The 25,905-nt window shown below is 45.8% G+C and overlaps 2 protein-coding genes across 3 annotated transcripts in view; one reads left to right on the top strand and one right to left on the bottom strand.

Moving 5' to 3' along the window:
• LOC140387707 (serine/threonine-protein kinase 33-like) overlaps positions 1-6,848 on the top strand; it is a 144,941-nt gene extending 138,093 nt beyond the window's left edge. Inside the window, exons 12-13 of the mRNA XM_072470881.1 lie at positions 5,603-5,803; positions 6,259-6,848. Of these exons, the coding sequence (XP_072326982.1) occupies positions 5,603-5,776 (174 nt within the window). The 3' untranslated portion in view covers positions 5,777-5,803; positions 6,259-6,848. The remainder of the gene's footprint in view (positions 1-5,602; positions 5,804-6,258) is intronic.
• Positions 6,849-10,758: 3,910 nt separating this feature from the next.
• Positions 10,759-25,905, bottom strand: part of arhgef39 (Rho guanine nucleotide exchange factor (GEF) 39) — a 127,310-nt gene continuing 112,163 nt past the window's right edge. For both annotated transcript variants that reach the window (XM_072471733.1, XM_072471734.1), the window contains exons 11-13: positions 22,431-22,563; positions 21,840-21,943; positions 10,759-15,562 (exon numbers count right to left, since the gene is read on the bottom strand). In XM_072471733.1, the coding sequence (XP_072327834.1) occupies positions 15,502-15,562; positions 21,840-21,943; positions 22,431-22,563 (298 nt within the window). In that variant the 3' untranslated portion in view covers positions 10,759-15,501. The remainder of the gene's footprint in view (positions 15,563-21,839; positions 21,944-22,430; positions 22,564-25,905) is intronic.

Raw genomic sequence — 25,905 nt, 5'->3', positions numbered from 1 at the left:
GACCCTGGAGCTGTGAAGCAATTGTGCTATCCACAAGGCTACCGTGCTGCCCTCATGGCTGCAGTCCCAACTGATGTATCGGACTCTTAATGCCCTCAAAGCAGAAACTGTCATGATCTGCAGACATGCAGATAATGATATATAGACAGGCACAAACAGGCAGCTAATGAACACAGAGAACAGGACATGACCAATGAGCAGGCAGGACACTCAGGGGTCGTATCTCACTATAAAAGGCACGAGGCACTCACACTCCGCCTCTTTCCACTGATGAACATCCAGAGTGAGTCAGGGTGTATGTACAGTATCATACCTCCAGCACGTGGCTAAGAGCTAGTCTGGTTCAGTCAGATAGAGTAACCACACTTAGGTTAGCAGAGAGTCGAACTCATAGAGAACTGTGCTATTGGTTCAATAAATCAGATTGAACTAACTTCAAGGTCTGGAGTATCTTTTGGTTAAAGCTGCATCCAGTTGCAGCCTGTGTTATCCCAGAGTACATAACATAACATGCTACCAGGAGACTGTTTAATCTAGGTGGTTTATCTCAGTCCGTTCCATGATGACCAGCGAATGTATCCCGCCACCATGGAGAAGATTCAGGCTCCTCACCAGCTCAGGACCTCCGGCAACTGGCGGACATTCAAGCAAAAGTTTCTGCTGTACATCAAAGCTTCAGACCTCGTGGGTGCATCTGATGCAAGGAAGATCATGCTTCTCCTCTCAACAGCGGGTGAGCAAGCCATCAAATTCTTCAACTCTTTTCACTTCACCGACGGCTAGGTCAAGAAAAAGTTTCAGACCATCCTGGACAGGTTTGCCAGTCACTGTGAAGTGGACACCAATGAAATCTTCGAGCGCTACATATTCAAACAGCGTCTACAAGGTAAAGATGAATCTTTCAACTCCTTCTTAACTAACCCGTAACAGCCTCCCCGAACAGGCGCCGGAATGTGGCGACTAGGGGCTTTTCACAGTAACTTCATTTGAAGCCTACTTGTGACAATAAGCGATTTTCATTTCATTTCACCTCCGCCTGCTAGCGCTGTCCTGCAACGTTGGTGATATTGCTGACTCCATGATCAGAGACCAAATCGGTTTTGGAGTTCACTCTGATCCTCTGAGAGAGCAGCTACTGAAAATCAAGCATATGACCCTGCCAGTCGCGATTGAAACATGCACAGTGCATGAGCACGCCAAAAATCACTATGCCCAGTACAAATCAGCTGAAAATGAGAAACTTGCCTCCCACGAGGCAGAGAGTGTGCAGGCCATCTCCCGGACACAGCGCCTCAGCAGTGATGAAAGCGGCCATTTTGCGTGCTTTTCCCGGGGTCCCACGCATGCGCGATGCGAACGGGATAACGAAGCGGCTGACACCCACACTGCGCATGTGCGATGACGCGCAGAGCGTCAGGACGCCGACGTCATGTCGTGCTCGAACTGCGGCAACGCCCATTTAAAGAAACCCTGTCCTGCAAGTGGCAGGCGATGTTTAAACTGCGGGAAGCCTGGACACTACGCAGCCTTGTGCAGGTCTGCACCACCAGTCAGGGGCCAGCGCTCCCCATTCCAACTATGGGGCGTTCAGAGTGTGCAACAACGATTACAGGATTCTGATCCTGGCAGCACAACGGATCCAGAGGAAGAGTGCCTGGACTCCGCCTACTGTGTGGGCATCATTACCAAATGTGAATATGCCACATCCAACTCATCACAAATTCAATCCATCCTCACTGTGGATTCTGCGGACGAATGGTGTGCGGTGATGCAGGTCAACTGCTGCTCCATCCAGTTTAAGCTGGACACTGGTTCTTCTGCTAACATCCTCTCACAGGCATCAAGAAGCCCCCCCAAGGTCCTTCCAGCAGCCTGCAGGTTCCTGGACTACAACGGAAATGTCATCACGGCACTGGGATTCTGCCATCTACCCATCTCCAACCAGAGCAACCATGCACGGTTACGGTTTGAAATTGTCAAGCCAGACAGGGCATCCTTACTTGGCGCACATGCCTGCAAGCAGCTGAACCTCGTGCAGCGGGTTTACACAACGACATCCTCCAATGTGGATCTTCAGGCCGGCATTGACGACATCCTCGCTCAGTATCTGGATGTGTTCGACGGGATGGGCACGCTGCCATATCGATACAAGATTCTGCTACGACCTGATGCCAAGCCAGTGGTCCATGCATCACGCCGGGTCACGGCTCCGCTGAGGGACCACCTGAAGGCACAGCTCAAGGATCTTCAGCAACAGGGCATCATTTCCAAGCTAACCGAACCGACTGACTGGGTCAGCTCGATGGTATGTGTTAGAAAGCCTTCGGGAGACCTGCGCATCTGCATTGATCCCAAGGATCTCAATGAGAATATAATGCGTGAACACTACCCCATCCCGAAGCGGGAAGAACTCAACAATGAGATGGCACATGCACGTTTTTTCACCAAGTTTGATACGTCACATGGATTTTGGCAAATCCAGCTGGATGAGTCCAGCAGAAGGCTCTGCATCTTCAACACACTGTTTGGCAGATACTGCTATAATCGCATGCCGTTTGGCATTGTCTTGGCATCGGAGATCTTCCATCGCATCATGGAGCAGATGATGGAGGGCATTGAAGGGGTTTGTGTGTACGTGGACGACATCATCATATGGTCCACGACCCCTGAAGAGCATGTTTCCCGTCTACAGCAGGTATTCCACCGTGTCCATGCCAATGGCCTGAAGCTGAACAGGTCCAAATGTTGCTTTGGCATGTCGACACTCAAGTTCCTAGGTGACCAGATCTCTCAGCAGGGCGTGCGTCCGGACTCAGACAAGGTCAAGGCCATCAAAGCCATGAAGGTCCCTGAAGACAAGAAGGCGGTGCTGCGCTTCCAGGGCATGGTCAATTTTCTGGGCAAGTTCATCCCAAACGTGGCCTCACACACCACGGCCCTACGAAACCTGGTAAAAAAGTCCACTGCCTTTGAGTGGAAGGCAGCACATCAGGTAGAGTGGTTGGAGCTGAAAGCCAAGCTCACCACTGCACCCGTCTTGGCATTTTGTGACCCTGACAGAGACGAAGATCTCGACAGATGCGAGCCAGGATGGCATCGGTGCGGTGCTGCTTCAACACGATGACACTTCATCCTGGGCAACCGGTAGCCTACGCATCGAGGGCCATGACACCCACCGAATCAAGGCAAATAAAGAAGGAATGCCTGGGTCTTCTCACTGGCATTCTCAAGTTTCACGACTATGTCTACGGCCTGCCGACATTCACTGTTGAGACGGATCATAGGCCTCTGGTCCACATTATCCACAAGGACCTGAATGGCATGACGCCTCGGTTGCAGCGGATCCTCCTCAAACTCAGAAGGTACGACTTTGACTTAGTGTACACGCCTGGCAAGGAGGTCTTCATCGCTGATGCATTGTCCCACTCCATTACATTGCCAGTGAACCGCTGGAAATCATCCGGCAGATTGAATCACAGGTGCAGCCGTGTGCTCGCACCCTCCCGGCGTCTGATGAGAAGGTAGTTCGTATCCGCCAGGGGACAACCCAAGACCCCCTCTTGCAGCGTGGCATGCACCACCTCGCCAACGGCTGGCAGAAAGGGCAGTGCCCTCAATTTTACAATATAAAGGACGACCTGATGGTGGATGATGGTATCCTCCTCAAGCTGGACCAGATTGTCATTCCACTCAATCTCCAGAGCTTGGTGCTCCGCCAAATCCATGAGGGACACTTGGGCGTCGAGAAGTGCAGACGCAGAGCCAGGCAGGCTGTCTACTGGCCCGGTATTAGCCAGGACATCTCGAACATAGTCCTCAACTGTGCGACCTGTCAATGCTTCCAGCCAGCGCAGAGCAAGGAGACGCTCCAGCAACATGAAATCGAGACCTCCCCGTGGTCCAAGGTTGGCATCGACCTCTTTAGTGCGAATGGTCGGGACTACGTGTTGATTATTGACTATTTCTCCAATTACCCTGAAGTTGTGAAGCTCTCAGACCTCACATCTCGGACCGTCATCAAGGCCTGTAAGGAGACATTCTCCAGGCATGGTATCCCACTCACTGTCATGAGTGACAATGGCCCGTGCTTCAACAGCCACGAGTGGTCTATGTTTGCCAAGTCATACCATTTCAAACATATCACTTCCAGCCCACACTATCTGCAGTCCAATGGGAAGGTTGAAAAGGGGTGCACATTGTGAAACAGCTCATCTGCAAGGCCGCGGATTCTGCTTCTGACATCCACCTCGCGCTGCTTGCGTACAGGGCGACCCCACTGTCCACTAGCATGTTGCCGGCTCAACTCCTGATGAACAGGGACCTGTGGACAACACTTCCAGCCATACACTTGCCCAACCTGGATCACCTCCCGGTGCTGCAGAAGGTGCAGCAGCTCCGAAACCAGCAAAACCAGGGCTATGGTGCTCATGCCACCGATTTTCCTGTGCTATCCCCGGCAGACACTGTCAGGATCAAGATAGCAGATGGTGGCTGGTCTGCTCCAGCTGCGCCCCGCTCATATGTTGTACGTATGGCTGATGGTTCTGTTGTGCGATGAAACAGGCGGGCACTGCGCAAAGTTGCCTGCCCGCAACCGCTTTCTTCTCCGTTTCCGTCCATTGTTTTGCCACCTCCTGATACCTCGAACTACGAGGCCACCAGTCAGGCTTCCATCCTGCCTGAAAAGGCGCCGTCATCCCCACCACCACCTCTCCTGCGGTCAACAAGGATCAGACGCAAGCCCCAGAGACTGGACTTATGAACATTTGTTTTGTTTGCTATGTTGTTTTCTCACATTAGATAGCTGTCTTCACATGTAAATACGTTCACATATGCCACCGCTTGTAAATATGTTAATATATGCCACCACATGTAAGTATGTTCCCATGTGCCAACAAAACATAAAAGAAAAGGGGAGATGTCATGATATGCAGACATGCAGATAATGATATACAGACCCCAGGCACAGACAGGCAGCTAATGAACACAGAGAACAGGACATGACCAATGAGCAGGCAGGACACTCAGGGGTCGTATCTCACTATAAAAAGCACAAGGCACTCACGCTCCGCCTCTTTCCACTGATGAACATCTAGAGTGAGTCAGGGTGTGTGTACAGTATCACACCTCCAGCACGTGGCTAAGAGCTAGTCTGGTTCAGTCAGACAGAGTAACCACACTTAGGTTAGCAGAGAGTCGTACTCATAGAGAACTGTGCTAACTGTGCTACTGGTTCAATAAATCAGATTGAACCAACATCAATCTGGAGTATCTTTTGGTTAGAGCTGCATCCAGTTGCAGTCAGTGTTATCCCAGAGTACATAAAATGACAGAAACTACAATTGGGTATTATGGCTTTTTAATACCATTTTTAGAGAAGGTAGAAGAAACAAGTCCCGAAAGACGTGCTTGTTGGGTGAATTGGACATTCTGAATTCTTCCTCCGTGTACCCGAACAGGTGCCGGAGTGTGGCGACTAGGGGATTTTCACAGTAAATTCGTTGCCGTGTTAATGTAAGCCTACTTGTGACACTAATAAATATTGTTATTACATGTAAGAACTTGGCCAGTAAATGACCACAGAGGTTGTGTGTGTTTTCAGCCAACAGCTTCGAGACAGAAGCGCCATTCCATTGACATTTCGCCATTACCGACCAACTTTGGATCAAAACAACCTCCAGGTTTCAATAGAAGGGGACGAAGAAAGTCGGAATCTGCAGTGACCGCAAAACTATTTAGCAAAGTGACCACTCAGCCTTCTCTGTTTAAAAGATAACTCTTCACCAAGGAGGCCCGTCATCAGGTACTCCGGAGAACAGGAGGTGTTAAAACTCTAGCACAAGACAGAACTTTGCAACATTTCAGCATTAAATAATTTCACACCACAATGTATAAATTACTCAACTAGAGTGTCATTCTTCAAAAATAAGTTCTGCATCTGCCTCCCGATAAGGTATTGCCTTCTTTAATTAATAATCAGAGGGGGAAAAAGGACGTACACTTGGCTACCATACCCTGAAGAATCTTACTTCACTTAGATTGTCCGCACTTTGGGCTTCATCTTTTGTTCTTTTGCTCCTACTAGTGGTGGCAGATATAGAACTTGCCATTTAACACATGTCCGATGTTTGAAAAAATGTCCACATTTTTAACCACAAACCAAAAAGCATAAAGCTGCAGATACTAGAAATCTAAAACAGGTTTTTTTTAAAAAGATTGATAACATTAACATTAACTCCTCCTCTCCTCTCTCAACAGGTGCTGACCTATGTCTCCAGCCTGTCATTCAACTCTTCCCCGATGGGCCTACCCGAGAGGAAGGCCTTTTAAGATTTGTTCAGTCTCTCGTATTCTGCTAGGTAGTTTGAGTCTCTAATTCTCATCGGGATTTTTTTTTCTCCACTCTCTCTGGCACCATCTCCAGTAGCTGTAATTGGTTGAAACCCTATTGATCTCCCCAGCTGCCAGCTCACAACAAGCTCTTTTTAAAAAAAATCTGCGACTTTTTCAAGTGCGAAGCCTGCTTCAGACTCAGCATGAGGGCAGCACGCAACCAAAGGAATAATTATTCTTTATAATGACTCGTCTTCTTATTTTGGAAAGCAACTGTTCAATGGAAAAATGTTTTATTTACTGTTAATCTTATTTGGCATTCAAATTCTTGTCACACTTAAGCATTTGACATCCTGAAAATATGTTTTAATTAGATGAATAAAAATGGTATTTTATCTACAATTGTGCAATGCACTGCACAAGTTGAAACACTATCCCAATTAAATGGATAGAAAATTAAAGGATGTTGTTAGTTTTCTTAAATTGTTTGAATTAAAAAAAAACAGCCCGAATAATGTATCCGATATGGAAACTCACTGCGCACAAATCAGTATTGTGATTGACTTTACCACTTAATCATTGCAAGACGGAGATGGAAAGGCTCACAGATAAGAAGGGAAGCATGAAAAATATTTAAACAGCACCTCATCTCATCCTCAGGGTCTCACAGTGTTCTTCACAGCAAATTATTTTTGAAGCGCAATCATTGATGTTGTGCAGATAAACAAAGTAGGCAATTTGTACACATCAAATGATGAATGTATAGATATGAGAGGGTCAGATCTTGCTGGAGCAGAACATTGAACAGCACCTGCCATTAGCTAGACTTGCCCATTTAGGATTTTCTGGGGGTTTGTTTTTGCACTCCAAGCTGTTGAAAGTGCGAGCTGATCATATTGCAGCGATGGAAAGAGCCTCTGGGACCTGGGTGAATGGGGCAAGAAACTTTGCATCTTTGCAACCAGATTGGAGCATTGAAGACTTAACAGTGGAACGACTGAGAAGGAAATGTAAATTAGAGTGGGTGAGTTTGATGTAAAATCAGGTAAAGTAAGAGGAAAAGGAAGATTGGATTGAGAGAGAAGAAAGAGACAGAAAGGAAAAGAAAGGAAAATAAAAAAAAATATATATATAATGTGTAAATTCTCCAACATTTAATACCTGTAGGAATGATACTCAACACTTGCAATAGTTAACTTTCAGTGCCAGAATTGTCAGCAATTAGTAGTTACCTTGTTAAAAGTGCACCTGTGGCAAGTTTAGTTTGCACTTACCAATATAGCAACTTCATTCCACTTAATGAATTTTGATGATGAGGCAGATGGCAAGATGTTATGGCAAACGGCAGAGTGCTACAACTTGGATAGCAGCTTTTGGATATTGTCTTTTAACCAGGCAACCTGCCCCTTGCCTGAAGTTGCTGTATCATTTGTGCAAAAATAATGACAAATGTCATCCATCTCAGCTGGGAGGTTCTGGTCTAATCGGTTGTGTTGGTTGAGGTGGAATATTGATCAAGGCATCGGAAGACTAAATAACTGTTCGCAGGTAACACGAAAACTTGTGGTGTGGTAAATAGCGAGGAGCAAAGCCTTAGATTATAGGACAAGGCAGACTGGTTGGTCAGATGGGCAGAACAGTGGCAAAAGGAATTTAACGCTGAAAAGTGGGAGGTGATGCATTTTGGAAGAATGAACAAAGCAAGGGAAAATACAATGAACAGTAGGGTGTACAGAGGACTAGAGGGACCTTGGGGTGCATGCTCATGAAGGACAGGTAGACAAAGTGGTTAGAAGGCATTTGGGGTACTTGTCTTTATTGGCTGAGACATAGAATAGAAGAGCAGGGAGGTTATGATAGAGCTGTATAAAATGCTTGTTAGGCCACAGCTATAGTAATGGGAGCAGTTCTGGTCACCACACTATAGGAAGGATGTGGTTGCACTAGAAAGGGTGCAGGGGAGATTCACCAGGATGTTGCCTGGGCTGGAGTGTTTCAGCTATGAAGAGAGGCTGGATAGGTTGAGATTGTTTTCCTTCGAGCAGAGAAGGTTGAGGGGGGACCTGATCAAGGTGTACAAAATTGAGACACACAGATAGGGTACCTGGGAAAGAACATTTCCCCTTAGTAAAGGGATCAATCATCAGGGGCCATAGATTTAAGGTAAAGGGCCAGGAATTTGGAGGGGATTTGAGGAAAACATTTTGACCCAGAGAATGGCGGGAATCTGGAACTCACTGCCTGAAAGGATGGTAGAGGCAGGAACACTCAACATTTAAGAAGCATTGAGATGTGGACTTGAAACGTCATTGTATACAAGGCTACCGATCAAGTGCTGGAAAATGAGATTGGAATACATAGGTGCTTGATGTCTAGTGCTGACATGATGGGCCAAAGGGCCTCTTCTTGTGCTGCTAAAATCTATGACTATGACTCTTTATTCTTCTTTTAATAGTGTCTCAAGATCTTTCACATCCATGAGCAGGCAGTTTCCTGTTCTGTCAATGGGGCATTCCCTCACCATTGCACCATTAAGTCAGAGGGTCATGGAATCAATGCTCATGACAGATTGGAGATCATCTTAGTTGGGGCAGCACAGACGCACAGTGGTTAGCACTGCTGCTTCAAAGCACCAGGGTCCCAGGTTCGATTCTGACCTCGGGTGACTGTGGAATTTGCAAATTCTCCCCATGTCTGTGTGGGTTTCCTCCGGGTGCTCTGGTTTCTTCCCAGAGTCCAATCCCAGAATGTGCAGGTTAGGTGGATTGGTCATGATAAACAGCCCCTTAGGGTGGGAACGCTGGAATAGGGGATTTGGCCTAGGTAGGGTGGTCTTTCGGAGGGTCGGTGCAGACTTGATGGGCTGAATGGCCTCCTTCTCCACTCGAGGGATACTATGATTCTATGACAAACCGATGAGAGCGCTAACTGATCCAAACTGACAATGAATAAAGGTGCAAAATGCACAATCTCTTCTTAATGGTCTATGGAGTTGAAGATGTATTTTGCCCAATTTTTGTGATAAACAAAATCCATTTTGCAAATTTTCTTCAGAGTTCCAGCTGCGATCGGATAAACATAATTTGATTTATCCTTCATATGACAGGTATAAGCATCTTCAGTCCACATTAAATAATATGAAATCCTGGAATGCCAAAGAGCAAAGAGATTGCTTCAGATGGCAATGATTGTCAATGGCTATGACAGTCCAAAGATGTGCACAATAGGTGGATTGGCCTTGCCAAATTACCCTCCAGCATACAAAGGGTTAGATGGGGTTGCGAGTGTGGGCCTGGGTGGGTGCTCTTTCGTGGGGGTTGACGCAGACACGATGGGCCGGGTGGCCTCTTCTGCACTGTAGGGATTCTATGATTGCATCACGCAAAGATGCAAAGGGGCAGCATGGTAGCACAGCGGTTAGCACAGTTGCTCCAGTGTCCCAGGTTCGATTCCCGGCTTGGGTCACTGTCTGTGCAGAGTCTGCACGTTCACCCCGTGTCTGCGTGGGTTTCTGCCGGGTGCTCCGGTTTCCTCCCACCATCCAAACATGTGCGGGTTCAGTGGATTGGTCATGCTAAGTTTCCCTTAGTATCCAAAAAGGATAAGTGGGGTTACTGGGATAGGGTGGAGGTGTGGGCTTGAGTTGGGTGCTCTTTCCAAGGGCCGGTGCAGACTCGATGGGCTACATGGCCTCCTTTTGCACTGTAAATCCTATGAAAAAAGAAGATAAGTTTCAACTGAAATTATGGGAGGGGTATAAAACTCTGTTTCTAAATTCAACAACCATAATTAATACCAGTTTTAAAATCAAAATTTTACTGCCCCGACTAATTTTTACGAAGCCAAGCGTCACGCAGTAGTTGGTGCCACATAATCCACAATGAGCATTCTACCGTTGAGATAAACAAGTTCATCCTGAATCACCATCAACAACTCCCATGGTCTCTTGGGAGAGGGAGGAAAGACAGTTAAATTATTACCCTTCAGGAGGGGCAGGTTCGGGAATAGTTGCCCCATCTACTATCCATGCTCTACATCAGTGAGGCTAACAGCTGGAAGTGTAAATCAGTGAATTAACCCTCAAATATTCTATGGGCACAAAAGTGGACAAAAGTCAAAAATGAAGAAGGATTGACATTTCTCTCTTTATGAAAAAAATGGGGCATTTTCAGTGGGAGAGTGGATTCCTTGTTTACAGTTCGCTTGACTCCGCCTCCCCCTCACCAGTTCTTTTCCCTTTACATAAGGATGTAACTTGACTGCCCCAAAAGCAGCCGGGTCAAGATTAAGAGTTCACTTTGTTACAAGGGGCAGATGTTAATCCACATCACACCCTATTATGCCCTACCACATTGATATCATGATGGATCTGTCCATTATTGACTTTATAACTGATGCGACCATCAATTCACTCGAAGACACGTGGAAAAGTCAACCGTGGTTTTAATCAGCTTAGAACTGTGCCTGCCTGCGACTGGTACAATACTGAAGGCAGCCCCCGTACATGCCCCAACATATCCCCCCGTGGGTGAAGCCACACAATGGCCCATAGGTGGAGCCCACAGGGTTCATAACATAACATAATACAGTGCACTGGTGAATTATCAGTAATTATACATTTACCACAATAACAAAAAAAGAGATGAAATTACAATTCAAAATACTTTTTAAACAATTTGCAGTAAAAGTATAAATTCTCAAATACAAACCTTGCATGTAGCTTCAATCAGCTTTAACCTTTGAAATAGGGACATTAAAATGTAACGTTCACGAGTGCTTTGAGCAAAGCAATAATTAATAAATCATAATATAAACTCCATTATTTAAAGCAGCAATACATTTGTTATGATTTAATCCAGAATGTAGTAATATAGTTTTTTTCTGCAAACTTCTCTCATTTATAATGTCTTCTAACTATTCATTAAAAAAGAATGATTCTGCTACATGATGAAACCCACAAAAAATCTAAATTCGGCAAGTCCGCTTTAGGATGGCTTTCTCAAAGGGAGATCAATTGATTGACATTTTTGAGGGGGTGGCTAGGTGTGTAGATGAGGGGAGTGCAGTTGATGTAGTCTACATGTACTTCAGTAAGGCTATTGACAAGGTCCCGCTTGGGAGATTGATCAAGAAAGGGGAGTGCTCATGGGATCCAGAGCAATTTAGCAAATTGGATTCAAAATTGGTTTTGTGGCAGGAGGCAATGGTCGAAGGTTGTTTTTGTGACTGGAAGCCTGTGTCGAGTGGTGTTCCACAGGGATCAGTACTGGGTCCCTTGCTGTTTGTAATATACATTAATGATCTGGACCTGAATGTAGGAGGTATGATTAGTAAGTTTGCAGATGCACAAAAATTGGTGGTGTGGTAAATAGTGAGGAGGAAAGCCTTAGATTACAGGACACTACAAGACCATGAGACAGAGGAGCAGAATTAGGCCACTCGGCCCATTGAATCTGCTCCGCCATTCAACCATGGCTGATATTTTTCTCATCCCCATTCTCCTACTTTTCCCCATAACCTCTTATTGATCAAAAACCTATCTAACTCTGTTTTAAAGACACTCAGTGATTTGGCCTCCACAGCCTTCTGCGGCAACGAGTTACACAGATTCACCACCCACTGGCTGAAGAAATTCCTCCTCATCTTTGTTTTAAAGGATCGTCATATAGATGGGCAGAACAGTGGCAAATGGAATTTAAAAGTGTGAGGTAATGCATTTTGGGAGGACTAACAAGGCAAGGGAATATACAATGAATGGTAGGAGCCTAGGTAGTACAGAGGATCAGAGGGACCTGGTGTGCATGTCCATAGAATATAAGAGCAGGGAGGTTATGATGGAGCTGTATAAAATGCTGGTTAGGCCACAGATGGAGTACTGTGTGCAGTTCTGGTTGCCACACTATAGGAAGGAAGTGTTTGCACTAGAGAGGGTGCAGAGGAGATTCACCAGGATGTTTCCTAGGCTGGAGCAATTCAGCTATCAACAGAGATAGATTGGCGGGGGTTGTTTTCCTTGCAGCAGAGAAAGCTGAGGGGGGGATCTGCTCGAGCATAAAATTATGAGGGACATTAGATAGGGTGGATAGGAAGGAAATCTTCCCCTTAATGGTGTGGTCAATAACCAGGGCCTTATTTAAGGTAAGGGTCAGGAGGTTTAGAGGGGATGTGAGGAAAATCTTTTTCACCCCTTGTGCATAAATCACAAAAAGCTAGCCTGCAAGCTCAGCAGGTAATTGGGAATGCAAATGGAATGTTGGCCTTCATTTAAAAGGGATGGTGTATTAAAAAAAAGGATGTCCTGCTGCAACAATACAAGGCACTAGTTAGGCCACGCCTGGAATACTGTTAACAGTGTTAGTCCCTTCATCGAAGGAAAGATATACTGGCATTGGAGGCAGTCCAGAGAAGATTCACGAGGTTGATCCCAGATATGGAGGGATTTTATTATGAGGAGAGGTTGAGTAGGTTGGGCCGGTATTCATTGGAGTTTAGGAGAATGAGAGGTGACCTTATTGAGACAAAGAATTCTCAGGGGCTTGACAGGGTGGAGGCACAGAGGCTGTTTCCTCTTGTGGGTGAGTCTCGGACTAGAGGACATAATCAAAGAGTAAGGGGTTGTCCATTGAAGACGGAGATGAGGAATTTCTTCTCTCAGAGGGTAGTAAATCTGTGGAATTCTGTACCGCAGAGAGCTGTAGTGGCTGGGTCGTTATGTTCAAGGCTGAGAGGGACAGATTTTTAATCAGTAAGGGAATCAAGGGTTATGGAGATAAGGCGGGAAAGTGGAGTTGAGAATTATCACATCAGCCATGATCTCACTGAACCATGAAGCAGACTCAATGGGCCGAGTGGTCTATATCTGCTCGTACGCCTCACAGTCTTATGGAATATGGAACTCGCTGTCTGAAAGGGTGATAGAGCTGGGAACCCTTACAACATTTAAGAAGTATTTAGATGAGCACCTGAAATGCCATAGCATACAAGGCTATGGGCCAAATGCTGGAAAGTGGGATTAGAGTAGATAGGAGTTTGATGGCCAGCGCAGACAGGATGGGTCGAAGGATCTCTTTCTGTGCTGTAAAAACTCCGTGATTCTAAATGAACTACAGGTCTAATTGAAAATAGGATCTTACATGACAAAACTATTGAGGGGAGGTAACTTTGTAGGACAGGTAACGAACTACCAGTGGAGGATAGGGTCAATATAATACCACTGAAGATTGTTTTAAAACGCCCAGAAACAAAATCACTTTAACCTCCTTTGAATCAAACAATGCACTTAAAATATAAATGCATAGGATTTGTGTTGCATTGCAGCTGTACATCCGTGATTTCATTCAATATTTCCCCCCAATTCCCTACAAGTACAAAAGTCCATCATTTTGGGCTGTGAGTGAAATTGCGGCTACATTGTTTAGTGAAAATCTCAACAACAAGAATGGGTACTGTTGAAAAACCCGATGCACGCTCAGCCAAACAATTTTGAAATATTAATGGAAATTTATTGGTCATTATTATGCAGTGTAAACTATTGGATATTTTGACAATGACGGAAGCAGGACCATGATACAATTGGCATCAATAAAATTGGTGAATATGCTGTAATTGAGGGCACATAACAATTACGCTATTGGGAATTTGGCCTGGCTCACAGAATGGAGCTTGGGGACTACCCGTCAAAGAGAGATACATTTGGTATATTCAGTGGCACAACTCAAAATTACACTCGGATATATACACTTTTAAACATTTTTTTCCAATTAAGGGGCAATTTAGCATGGCCAATCCAGCTACCCTGCACATCTTTGGGTTGTGGGGGTGAGACCCATGCCGACATGGAGAGAATGTGAAAACTCCATACTGACAGTGACCTAGGGCTGGAATCGAACCCGGGTCCTCGGCACCGTGAGGCAGAAGTGCTAAACACTGCGCCACCGTGCCGCCCTGCTTCCAGATATATTTGAATCAGGTTCTCAACTGTTCACTTGGATGTTGTTAATGAGGGATTTTAGGTAATTTGTTGAGAACCTCACTCTTTCGAATGCTGCCAAACTGTGGGAGTGCCGTGTGTGCAGGTAGAGAAATGTGGGCATTCACAAAACCTAGCGGGGGAGGGCAGAGGGGGTACAACATTTACCTCTGTGACATGAAGAGAAGTTAGTGTCACTGGAAGGTGGAAAGTTCCAAAGCTTCACAACATTTCACTGGCCACTTCCTTCAAAACTACCATTAATGGTTCAATATCAAGTCGACAAAGATAGATGGAACCGCAGTTTGTTCTTTGATGGTTCATTTACATCAACTGGCAAGTAACACCACCTTTTAATTACGATCTTGTTCATCACTTCCCCTGTGGATCATATTTCTGACCTGTTGAGAACGTGATTCAAATATATCTGAAAGGGTGGCACAGTGGCTAGCACTGCTGCCTCACGGCGCCAAGGACCCGGGTTCGATCCCAACCTCGGGTCACTGTCCATGTTGAGTTTGCACATTCTCCCCGCCATTCACACCAAACATTTACTGATTTTCAGACACCCCATCTCCTTGAATTCAACCCACGTCAAAGGGGCTCTATTTCCAAACGCATTTTTCTATTAAGGTTGGTTTACGCTTGAAATCGTGGGTATGCAGCTCAGTGATCCAAATGTTCATTAATTTGCATATTGTTCAGGTTGCTGATATGAACATTCTTATTCCCATTTTGGATTTAACAACGAATAAAGCTACAGCATGAAGGACTGTGGAACCCAACCAACAAACAGGAAGTAAGAAATATGATCAAATTGGACTGAATGGCTGGGCGCTCGATGCCCAGTCTGACAGAATTCCTCGGCCACTCCCCCTATGGAATAGAGTTAGCACCTGTATTAATGCCGGCTGTCTGGTTGTCCCTCATACGATCAGTCCTCCTTGTATTTCTTGTTACACAACAGCAGAAGGTGTCAGATACCGAGTAACAGAACGAAACCGTTGGCAGATTTCAAGAGGAGCTTCTTTCTGACAATCTGACCAACTCTTCAGTTATCTCCAAACCATGGAATCTTGGAATATTACTTCAAACCGGTCATCTCAACTCGATAGGGTGGAGTCCGTTGTATGATTACAACACTCAAAAAACACTCCCTATACAAAATGGAGTCCAGTCCTTGTTGGTCAATGGCAACTTTACAAAATGATACAATTGGTGCCCTTCTGCTCCACCACAGGGCCAGCAGCATCCGGATGCCTAGAAAAGTCAGAGAGGGTTTCCTTAACAAAAAGAACTAATGCCATTGTTACACATGTTGCTAAAACAGAATGCATTGCAATTATTATGAGCTTTCACAGAACAGATAACAGCCTTTCGGCCCATCATGTCTGCACCGACCATCACATACCTATCTATTCTAATCCCATTTTCGAGCACTTGTATGTTATAGAATACAATTCTTACAATGCAAGAGGAGGCCATTTGGCCTATCGAGTCGGTACCGACTCTTTGAAAGAGCACCGCATCTAGGCTCACTACCCCGCCCTATCCCCATGACCCCACCTAACCTGCACATCTTTGGACTGTGGGAGGAAACTGGGGCACCCGGAGGAAACCCACACAGACACGGGGAGAACATGCAAACTCCACATAGTCACCCAAGGCCAGAATCGAACTTGGGTCTCTGGCAGTGTGAGGCAGCAGTTGTAACCACTGTGTCACTCCTTGGCGTTTCATAGAATCATAGAATTTACAGTGCAGAAGGTGACCATTCGGTCCTTCGAGCATTACCGGCCCTTGGAAAGAGCACCCTACTTAAGCCCATGCCTCCACCCTATCCCCGTAACCCTACCTAACCTGTTGGACTCTAAGGGGCAATTTAGCATAGCCAGTCACCCTAATCTGCACATCTGCTCATCTAAATGCTTCTTAAACATTGTGAGGGTTCCTGCCTCTACCACCCTTTCAGGAAGGGAATTCCATATTCCCGCCATCCTCTGGGTGAAGAGGTCTTTCCTCAAATCCCCTCTAAATCTCCTGCCCTTTACCTTAAATCCATGCCCCCTGGATATTGACCCTACTATCAAGGGGAAATGTTTCTTCTTATCTACCATATCTATGTCCCTCATACTATCAATTCAACAACTTCAGATGATCAGCTCTACCCCACCTCGACCCATTTGTTTTCATCCCATTTCTTTTTATCTGTCTTTTACCATTTCTGTCTTTCTTAATATATATTTAATCCCCCCCTCCCCCACAATCGTATCCACCTCTCCTTAACCTTTCTCCTCTTTGCTTCCCCCTTCCCCTCCCCTCACATCCACAGTTCATCCGCTGATGTTAGTGTCTCTGCTGTTTGGCCTTTCACATCTTTTGTTCTCTCTGGGGACTGCCATTAGCATTCATTCCCCTTAGTTTCTGTGGCCATTATCACCCGGTTTCCCTGGGTTTCTGTGGCTATGACTCATCTTTCATTCTCACTCCACAGTATAAATAGTTCCCACTTTCTCTGTCTGTTCGCTTTGACAAAGAGTCATCGGACTCGAAACGTTAGCTCTTTTCTCTCCCTACAGATGCTGCCAGACCTGCTGAGATTTTCCAGCATTTTCTCTTTCGTTTCAGTTTCCAGCATCCGCAGTAATTTGCTTTTATCCCTCACACTATTATTCTGTTTTGTTTCAACAATTTTCTCCACTCTCAAAGTCATTGATGACTTGCTGCGGTTTGGCTCAAAATTGATCATCTTTTAAGAATTTCACATAAAAGATCACTTTTCACCCGCAAGATTTGGTGAGTGTCAATGTGCATTGGAATTCCAGTGTCGCTAACTTTGAAGAGTTGAATGTTTTCTCCCACAGTCCAAAGATGTGCAGGTTAGGTGGATTGGCCATGCTAAATTGCCCTTAGTGTCCAAAATTGCCCTTTAGTGTTGGGTGGGGTTACTGGGTTACGGGGATAGGGTGGAGGTGGGTTGGGTAGGGTGCTCTTTCCAAGAACCGGTGCAGACTCGATGGGCTGAATGGCCTCCTTCTGCACTGTAAATTCTATGAAATCCCACCCCCCTTCCCTCAGATCCTCAATGCGGTGGCATTAAGGTTAATTACCCTGATCCTAATTCTACCCTAGATGAACCAATGCATTACACTCCAATGTTGAGTGTGGGATCTTCTGGCTATGGGAGGCTCAGCTACTCTCTCGTGTGAAGTGAAGCCATGGAGCAGCAGAAACTGTCGCAACGTGACTGTAAAAGTCTCTTTTATCATTCTGTCAGAAGACTGAGGCAAGGAGCAAAAGCTGTAGCTTTCCTTATGCTGAAAGGTAGAAACAAATGTAGGCCAAATGCGTCCTCACAAACTATTGGGGGAATCTACTGACTACTTAAACACCTAACTCATATATTCCAAACACTTAACCCTCTCTCTAGACAATCCGTGTGACCAATGCATTTCATTTTCATTGAGAAAAGATCCCGAGGATCTGGAAGATGGTGGCTATATGGGGCTTCTGCTGTGGCTACTGGAACCCACAAAAAATAGCACTTAAGTCACACAGTGACCCAACAGAAACTTTGGCAGTGCCTTTTAAGGCAACAACACTCACCACATTATTAGACTTCCCAGTGAATCAGGTTGCCAAGCCTTTGGAAGATTTTGCATTGCTCAGGAAAGATCAGGGGCATCAAATTGGGCAAGAGCATCAAAAGGGGCTGGAACATCAAATTGGGCTCCAGATAGCACTACAATGATGGTCTGTATTGGAAAGCTGTGTGATTTCAATGGGCTAAACCCCAGATGTATCCACTGGGTTCACTACTACCAATCAACATTAGAGTTTGATAAGTCCACAGGCAACAGGAGTATGCACTTCATATTGGGCAGACCAGAAAACTACACTATGCACTGGCCAATATTTTGATTTTGAAACTTCTAAGCATGGTGATGATTCTCTGTGCTTTTCAAAATGGACCAAAATGACCCTTTGTGGGTAACCACATGACGAGAACCAATGGAAACTCTGGCCAGACGATACAATTCACAGTATATGTAAAATAAGGACTGTTCTCTTCAGAGCAGAGAAAGCCTGTGAGGAGATTTGCTAGAGGTGTTCAAAATCATGAGTGTTTCAGATAAAATCAACGAGGAGCTGTTCCTGGTGGCGGGAGGGCTGATAGCCAGTGGTTTAGGGTTAGGGGGCAAAAAGAAAGCCCAGAAGCGACATGAGAATTTTATTTTTGTTTTATGCAGCAAGACTTGAAATGCACGGCCGGTTCAGGTAGTAAGTACAGAATCAATTATAGACTTAACAAAAAGAAACCGGATAAATGCGTGAAGTTGGATAAAATAAAAGGGAAATGGGTAGAGAGGATTGGAATGGCATTACTGGGCTACCCTATGAAAAAAATCGATGCAGACCATGCGGGGGAATGGTTCCCCCCTTGAGCTGCACTATTGTAAGATGCTGCATCTACAAAATTAACAGTTATTCCCTGCACAGCTGCATGCAATGAACTGCTCAGTGTTGTTACCCAGTTATATTGGCGACACCGTCTTCAGACCCTGAACGCTATGGGTGTTGCTCCACATGCCCACGAATGAGATCTTCTGAATTTTCTCCGGCTGACAGAGTGGGTAGTTGTGTTTTTTTCCCCATCAAACATAAAAAAATTTAACGAGCAGGAACGGGAGTTGCCTAAACAGCTCCTCAAACCTGCTCCACCTTTCAATTGTATTGTGGTTCGCCTTTGACCTCCACTCAACTTTCCCACCTGATTTCCCAGGGTGCAAAATACCCATTGATCAGAGCCTTGAACGTACACAAGAACTGAGCAAAGGTTAATTGAATGCTCAAGAGCCCGGAATCAATTAAGTAAACAGCAGTGTGGTATTGAAGGAATTGGACAAGAGGGACAATTCACAAGTCTGTGCTTGCAGTGGAAAACCAAGCAGTATTATTTAATGTGTTCTTGGATTGTGAGCATTGCGAGTGAGGCCAGAATTCATGACTCACTCATATCCCTTGAGCAGGTGGTGGTGAACCGCCTTCAACAGAACTGTTTGCTTCAACCACATTATTGCACCCTACAAGTCGACACTGTAGATATTACAGTCTAGAAACAGGCAGCGCAGATGTTGCACTCCAGAAATTGGCAGCACAGATATTACAGTGTAGAAAGTGGCAGCACAAATATTGCAGTCTAGAGACTGGCAGTACAGATATTGCAGTCTAGAAACTGGCAGCGCAGATATTGCAGTCTAGAAACTGGGAGCGCAGATATTGCAGTCTAGAGACTGGCAGTACAGATATTGCAGCCTAGAAACTGGGAGCGCAGATATTGCAGTCTAGAGACTGGCAGTACAGATATTGCAGCCTAGAAACTGGGAGCGCAGATATTGCAGTCTAGAAACTGGCAGCGTAGATATTGCAGTCCAGAACCTGGCAGTGCAGATATTGCAGTGTAGAAAGTGGCAGGGCAGATATTGCAGTCCAGAAACTGGCAGCGCAGATATTGCAGTCCAGAAACTGGCAGCGCAGATATTGCAGTGTAGGAAGTGGCAGGGCAGATATTGCAGTCTAGAAACTGGCAGCGCAGACATTGCAGTCGAGGAACTTGCACTGCGGATATTGCAACCTAGGAACTGGCAATGCAGATATTGCAGAATAGGAGCTGGCAATGCAGGTATTGCAGTCTAGGAATTGGCACTGCAGATATTGCAGCATAGGAACTGACACTCCAGACATTGCAGTCGAGGAACTGGCAGTGCAGATATTTTTTTTTTAAAAACGCATTTTTTTCAAACTCGTATCAAAATAGTTACAGCAAATAAACATCCCGGGAAAGATTCTTCCCAACAATCAACTATACAGTTTGTACAGATTTTCCTCCTTTTTCACCCCCCCCCCCCCATCCCATCACATCCCTGCGACGAACGACTCCTCAAACACGGTCACAAACACCCCCCACCTTTTCTCAAACTCCCCTGCTGAGCCCCTTAACTCATACTTTATCTTCTCTAACCGCAGGAAGTCGTACAGGTCACACAACCATGTTGCTACCCCCAGTAGCGATGCCGATCGTCACTCCAGCCGTGCAATCAGGGCAGCGAAGGCCATGACATCGGCCTTCCTCCTCTCCATGAGCTCCGGCTTCTCTGAAACCCCAAATATCACCACCATGTCCACCTCCTCCTCCACTGTCCTGATATTGCTGTCTAGAAACTGGCAGCGCAGATATTGCAGTGTAGAAATTGGCAGCGCAGATATTGCAGTCCAGAAGCTGGCAGCGCAGATATTGCAGTCCAGAAGCTGGCAGCACAGATATTGCAGTCTAGAAACTGGCAGCGCAGATATTGCAGTCCAGAAACTGGCAGCGCAGGTATTGCAGTCTAGAGACTGGCAGTGCAGATATTGCAGTGTAGAAATTGGCAACGCAGATATTGCAGTCCAGAAACTGGCAGCGCAGATATTGCAGTCGAGAGACTGGCAGCGCAGATATTGCAGTCTAGAGACTGGCAGCGCAGATATTGCAGTGTAGAAACTGGCAGCGCAGATATTGCAGTCCAGAAACTGGCAGCGCAGATATTGCAGTCCAGAAACTGGCAGCGCAGATATTGTGGTGTAGAAATTGGCAGTGCAGGTATTGCAATGTAGAAATTGGCAATGCAGATATTGCAGCCTCGGAACTGGCAGTGCAGATATTGCAGCCCAGAAACTGGTAGTGCAGATATTGCAGCCTAGGAATGGCAGAGCAGACATTGCAGAATAGGAACTGGCAGTGCAGATATTGCAGCATAGGAACTGGCAGCGCAGATATTGCAGTGTAGAAACTGGCAGTGCAGATATTACGATGTAGAAACTGGCAGTGCAGATATTGCAGTGTAGAAACTGGCAGTGCAGACATTGCAGTGTAGAAACTGGCAGTGCAGACATTGCAGTGTAGAAACTGGCAGTGCCGATATTGCAGTGCAGAAACTGGCAGTGCAGATATTACGATGTAGAAACTGGCAGTGCAGATATTGCAGTGCAGAAACTGGCAGTGCAGATATCGCAGTGTAGAAACTGGCAGTGCAGATATTGCAGTGCAGAAACTGGCAGTGCGGATATTACGATGTAGAAACTGGCAGTGCAAATATTGCAGTGCAGAAACTGGCAGTGCAGATATTGCAGTGCAGAAACCGGCAGCGCAGATATTGCAGTCTAGAAACTGGCAGTCTAGACATTGCAGTGTAGAAACTGGCAGTGCTGATTTTACAGTGTAGAAACTGGCAGTGCAGATACTGCAGTGTAGAAACTGGCAGTGCCAGACTTAAATTCAGATGTATGCGCTTTGGAGCCATCTAGTGGAAATACCGTCAATATGCTTAAAGTGCTCAAAAATATTGAAAACCTTTCATTGCAATAAGTTTTTTAAGTTTAAAAGAGGTCCCTGAATACACTTGTGGGATTTTGGTTTAATACAACAGGAAAGAGCCAAGCAGCATACTGTGCAACAACAGAAAACCTTCAAATAAAGGATCGATTCAGATTACTGTACCTGATGGTGGCATTTGGCTCCAATCTAATTCGTTTTGCTCTTGTCCCTTCATTCATCGGCTGGCTCTTTGCATTCAGGTCCTTCAGCTGGTTTTGATCAGTATTCTGTCAGAAGAGGAAAAACAGGAGATCGCTTACTATCTGGGAGTTTTAACATTGCACTACCCGGTTACTCACAAGCTTCCTTCAGTGACAATAAATTAATCATAGAATCCCTATAGTGCAGAAGGCTACTCAGCCCATCAAGTCTGTGTCGACCCTCTGAAAGAGCACTCCACCTAGGTCCACTCACCTGTCTTACACCTGTAACCTAACCATCCCTGTACACTCAGGTTCAATTTAGCATGGCGAATCCATCGACCCTGCACATCTTTGGGTTGCGGGATGAAACGGGAACACCCGGAGGATAGCCACGCAGACATGGGGAGAATGTGCAAACTCCACATAGACAAGGCTGGAATCAAACTTGGGACCCTGCTGCTGTGAGGCAGCAGTGCTGACCACTGTGCCACCATGCTATCCGTGACTCGAAGAGTCGATCCTTGGAAGTGGCAGCTTTTAACATCCTACCTTTCCAGAAATTAATTCTTACCAAGCTTCTCTTGCCTCCACTTTTAGGGGCAATGGTGTAGATTTCCATTGGCGTTGAATTGTTGATTGACCTTATGGGCCTCCTCGCTAGATTATCCTTCCTCTGGATGAAGACTGATCGGGATCTCAGCTGTCTGTGATATTGCAAGTAAAAAAAACAGTTCAATCAGTAATAGGCTGCTGCGTCTCTTCTTCCTACTGACCAATGCCAGTGGTGAGGAAGGAAGGCGGTACAGAACATGTTAAGCTACACATTTCAGTGCAGGGTTGGCTCCTCAGGTCATAAGTCTTCACGTTGGAAAACCCAATTCCAATTCACAGGATAATAAAAACTTTTCTGATGTCAGGGTCCAAGTAAAGGTTTGCAGAATTTCACCCCTAAACTTGGTATTAATTCTGAAAGTTGGCGTGATGCTCAATTTTCTTTAATAATCGTTAATCCTCTCCGAGAACTGCAGGGAACTGTCGTCTTCCACTGCTCGGGATCTCTCCAAAGTGCCGGCAATGGCCGAATTACTTTTGGATACCGGTCACGTGGCAATCAATTTGTGCACAGTAAGACCCCACAAACAGCTTGATGTGACCACTTAATTGGTTTTAATGGTTTTGATAGAGAGAGTTGGATCTTGGTCAGGAGCAGGCAGATGTCACTGCTTCTCGATAACAAGAAGTGTCATAGGTATATTTCATCCTCCTCAGCGGGGCACCAACTCTTGTACCAGCCCGGGCACAGTTGGTAGCACACTTTTGTCTGAATCACAAGATTCCAGGTTCAGGGCCTGAGCACAAATATCAAGGCTGATACTCCAGTGCAGTACTGAGGGAGAGTTGAACTGCGAGAGGAGCTGTGTCTTTTGGATGAGATGTTAAACTACCATACACATCCTGTGGCTGCAAGAGCAAATCAGAGGCTGGGAATTCTGCAGTGAGTAACTCACTTCCTGACAAAGCCTGTCCACAATCTACAAGGCACAAGTCAGGAGTGTGATGGCATACTCTCCATTTGCCTGGACATGTGCAGCTCCAACAACACTCGAGAAGTTCAACACTAGCCAGGCAAAAGTAGCCTGCTTGATCAACACCCCATCCACAAACATTCACTCCTGTGGTAGCTCGGGGCAATACAAGGGAGACTTCCAGTGTAACGGAACAAGGGTTTATTGCTCACAAGTAAGGGTGAACTATCCACAGGCATAGAGTCACCTAACAGCTCTTCACTCTCGGGCTCCATGGTCCACCCTGCCAGGGACCCTGCTACCAGGGCCCCACGCATTGCCCCCATCAGCCAGGGTTCACGAACCCCCGGGCGGTAGACCCAAGCCAGTCAAATGGACCGCAAGGGCTCGCCCCACCGCAATTCCCCTCACCATCGACGAAGCAGTGTGTACCATCTACAAGATGCACTGCAGGAACACGCCAAGGCACCTTATGCAGCACGTCCCAAACCCACGACCATTATCATCGAGAAGGACAAGGGCAGCAGATATCTCGGAACAATACACTGGAACTTTCCCTCCAAGTCACACACCATCCTGACTTGGAAATCTATCATCAATCTTTCACTGCTGCCGGGTCCCTCCCTAACAGCACTGTAGGTCTACCTACACCACATGGACTGTAGCAGCTCAAGAAGGTAGATCATCACCACTTTCTTAAGGGCAATTAGGGATAAATGCTGACCTAGTCAATGATGCACACATCCCATAAATTAATTTTAAAAAATAACCTGTCCCAGGCCCCGCCTGCCTGCTTGGGTGGATATAGAAGATTTAATGGCACTATTTCAGAGAACAGCAGGGGTGTTGCCCCCAGCTAATAGTTATACCTCAATCAAGATCACAGTAGCAGGTTATCTGGTGATTATAGAAACGCTATTGGTGGGAGCTTGCTGTGCACAAATTACTGCCGGCTTTTCTTACATTACAACAGTGACTACACTTCAAAATCAGGGTAGAGCATTGGTCTTCATATTTAAGGAAAGATGTAAATGCGTTAGTAGCAGTTCAGAGAATGTTTATTTGCCTAACACCAGGAATGGGCTCCATGCCTTATGAGGAAAGTTTGGACAGATTAGGCATCTATCCACTGGAGAGGCGACTTGATTGAAACCTTTAAGGTTTTGACAGCTGGGATGTGGAGAGGATGTCTCCTCTTGTGAGAGAATCTAGAGCTTGGGGGTTCATTGTTTAAAAAAAGAAAATGGGTCGCCCATTTAACAGAGATAAGGAGAAATATTTTCTCTGAGAGTCTCAAGTCTCTGGAACTCTTCCTCAAAAGGCAGTGGAAGCAGAATCTTTGTGTATTTATACGGCAGAGCTATGGGCGGCACGGTAGCACAGTGGATAGCATTGTTGCTTCACAGTGCCAGGGTCCCGGGTTCGATTCCCGCTTGGGTCACTGTCTGTGCGGAGTCTGCATGTTCCCCCTGTGTCTGCGTGGGTTTCCTCCGGGTGCTCCGGTTTCCTCCCACAAGTTCCGAAAGACGCGCTGTTAGGTGAATTGGACATTCTGAGTTCTCCTTCCGTGTACCCGAACAGGCAGCGGAATGTGGCGACTAGGGGCTTTTCACAGTAACTTTGTTGCAGTGTTAATGTAAGCCTACTTGTGACACTAATAAAGATTATTTTAAAATTAATTAGATAGATTCATGATAATCAAGGAGGTGAAAGGTTATCAGGGACAGGTGGGAGGTTACAATGAGATTGGTGATTGAAAGATGGAGCAGGCTCAAAGGGTCAAGTGACCTGCTCCTAATTCAGATGTTCGGCTGTACTTCACTGGCTGCAAAGTGCTTTGGGATGTTCAGTGGTTGCGTAAAGTGCCATTTAAACACAACTCTTTGTTTCCCTTTCATGTAATTGATGGTGGCACAGACTGCGAAACATTCCTCCCTGTACTGCATTGGAGGATCAGGCTAGATGATACACTTGAGTCCTGGAGTGGGGTGAGCTCTCAAAGACAAGAGTGCTGTCACTGAGGCAAGTCGACACTCAAAAGATAACAACCACGTCAAATGCAAAATCAATATTCAAATTATGTATCTTTACTGTTTTCTGCAGGTAAAGCAAAGTCTGCCACTTAGCCAAGTCTACTGCTATAAAAGGAGTTCAATTACTGCTTGAAATGTTATGGTAACATGGTAGTTATGTTGCTGGACCTGTACTCCCCAGAACAGGAATTCAAATCCCAGCACGTCTGTTGGAGAATTTGATTTCAGCCTCAAAACATGATGATAATAATAATCTTTATTGTCACAAGTAGGCTTACATTAACACTGCAATGAAGTTACTGTAAAAAGCCCCTAGTCGCCACATTGCAGCACCTGTTCGGGTACACAGAGGGAGAATTCAGAATGTCTAATTCACCTAAGAGCACGTCTTTCGGGACTTGTGGGAGGAAATCGGAGCACCCGGAGGAAACCCACGCAGATACGGAGAACATGCAGACTCCACACAGACATTGACCCAAGCCGGGAA

The sequence above is a fragment of the Scyliorhinus torazame genome, chromosome 13 (genome assembly GCF_047496885.1).
Source record: "Scyliorhinus torazame isolate Kashiwa2021f chromosome 13, sScyTor2.1, whole genome shotgun sequence".
Lineage (NCBI taxonomy): Eukaryota > Metazoa > Chordata > Chondrichthyes > Carcharhiniformes > Scyliorhinidae > Scyliorhinus > Scyliorhinus torazame.
This window is presented reverse-complemented; position numbering and strand designations above follow the sequence as displayed.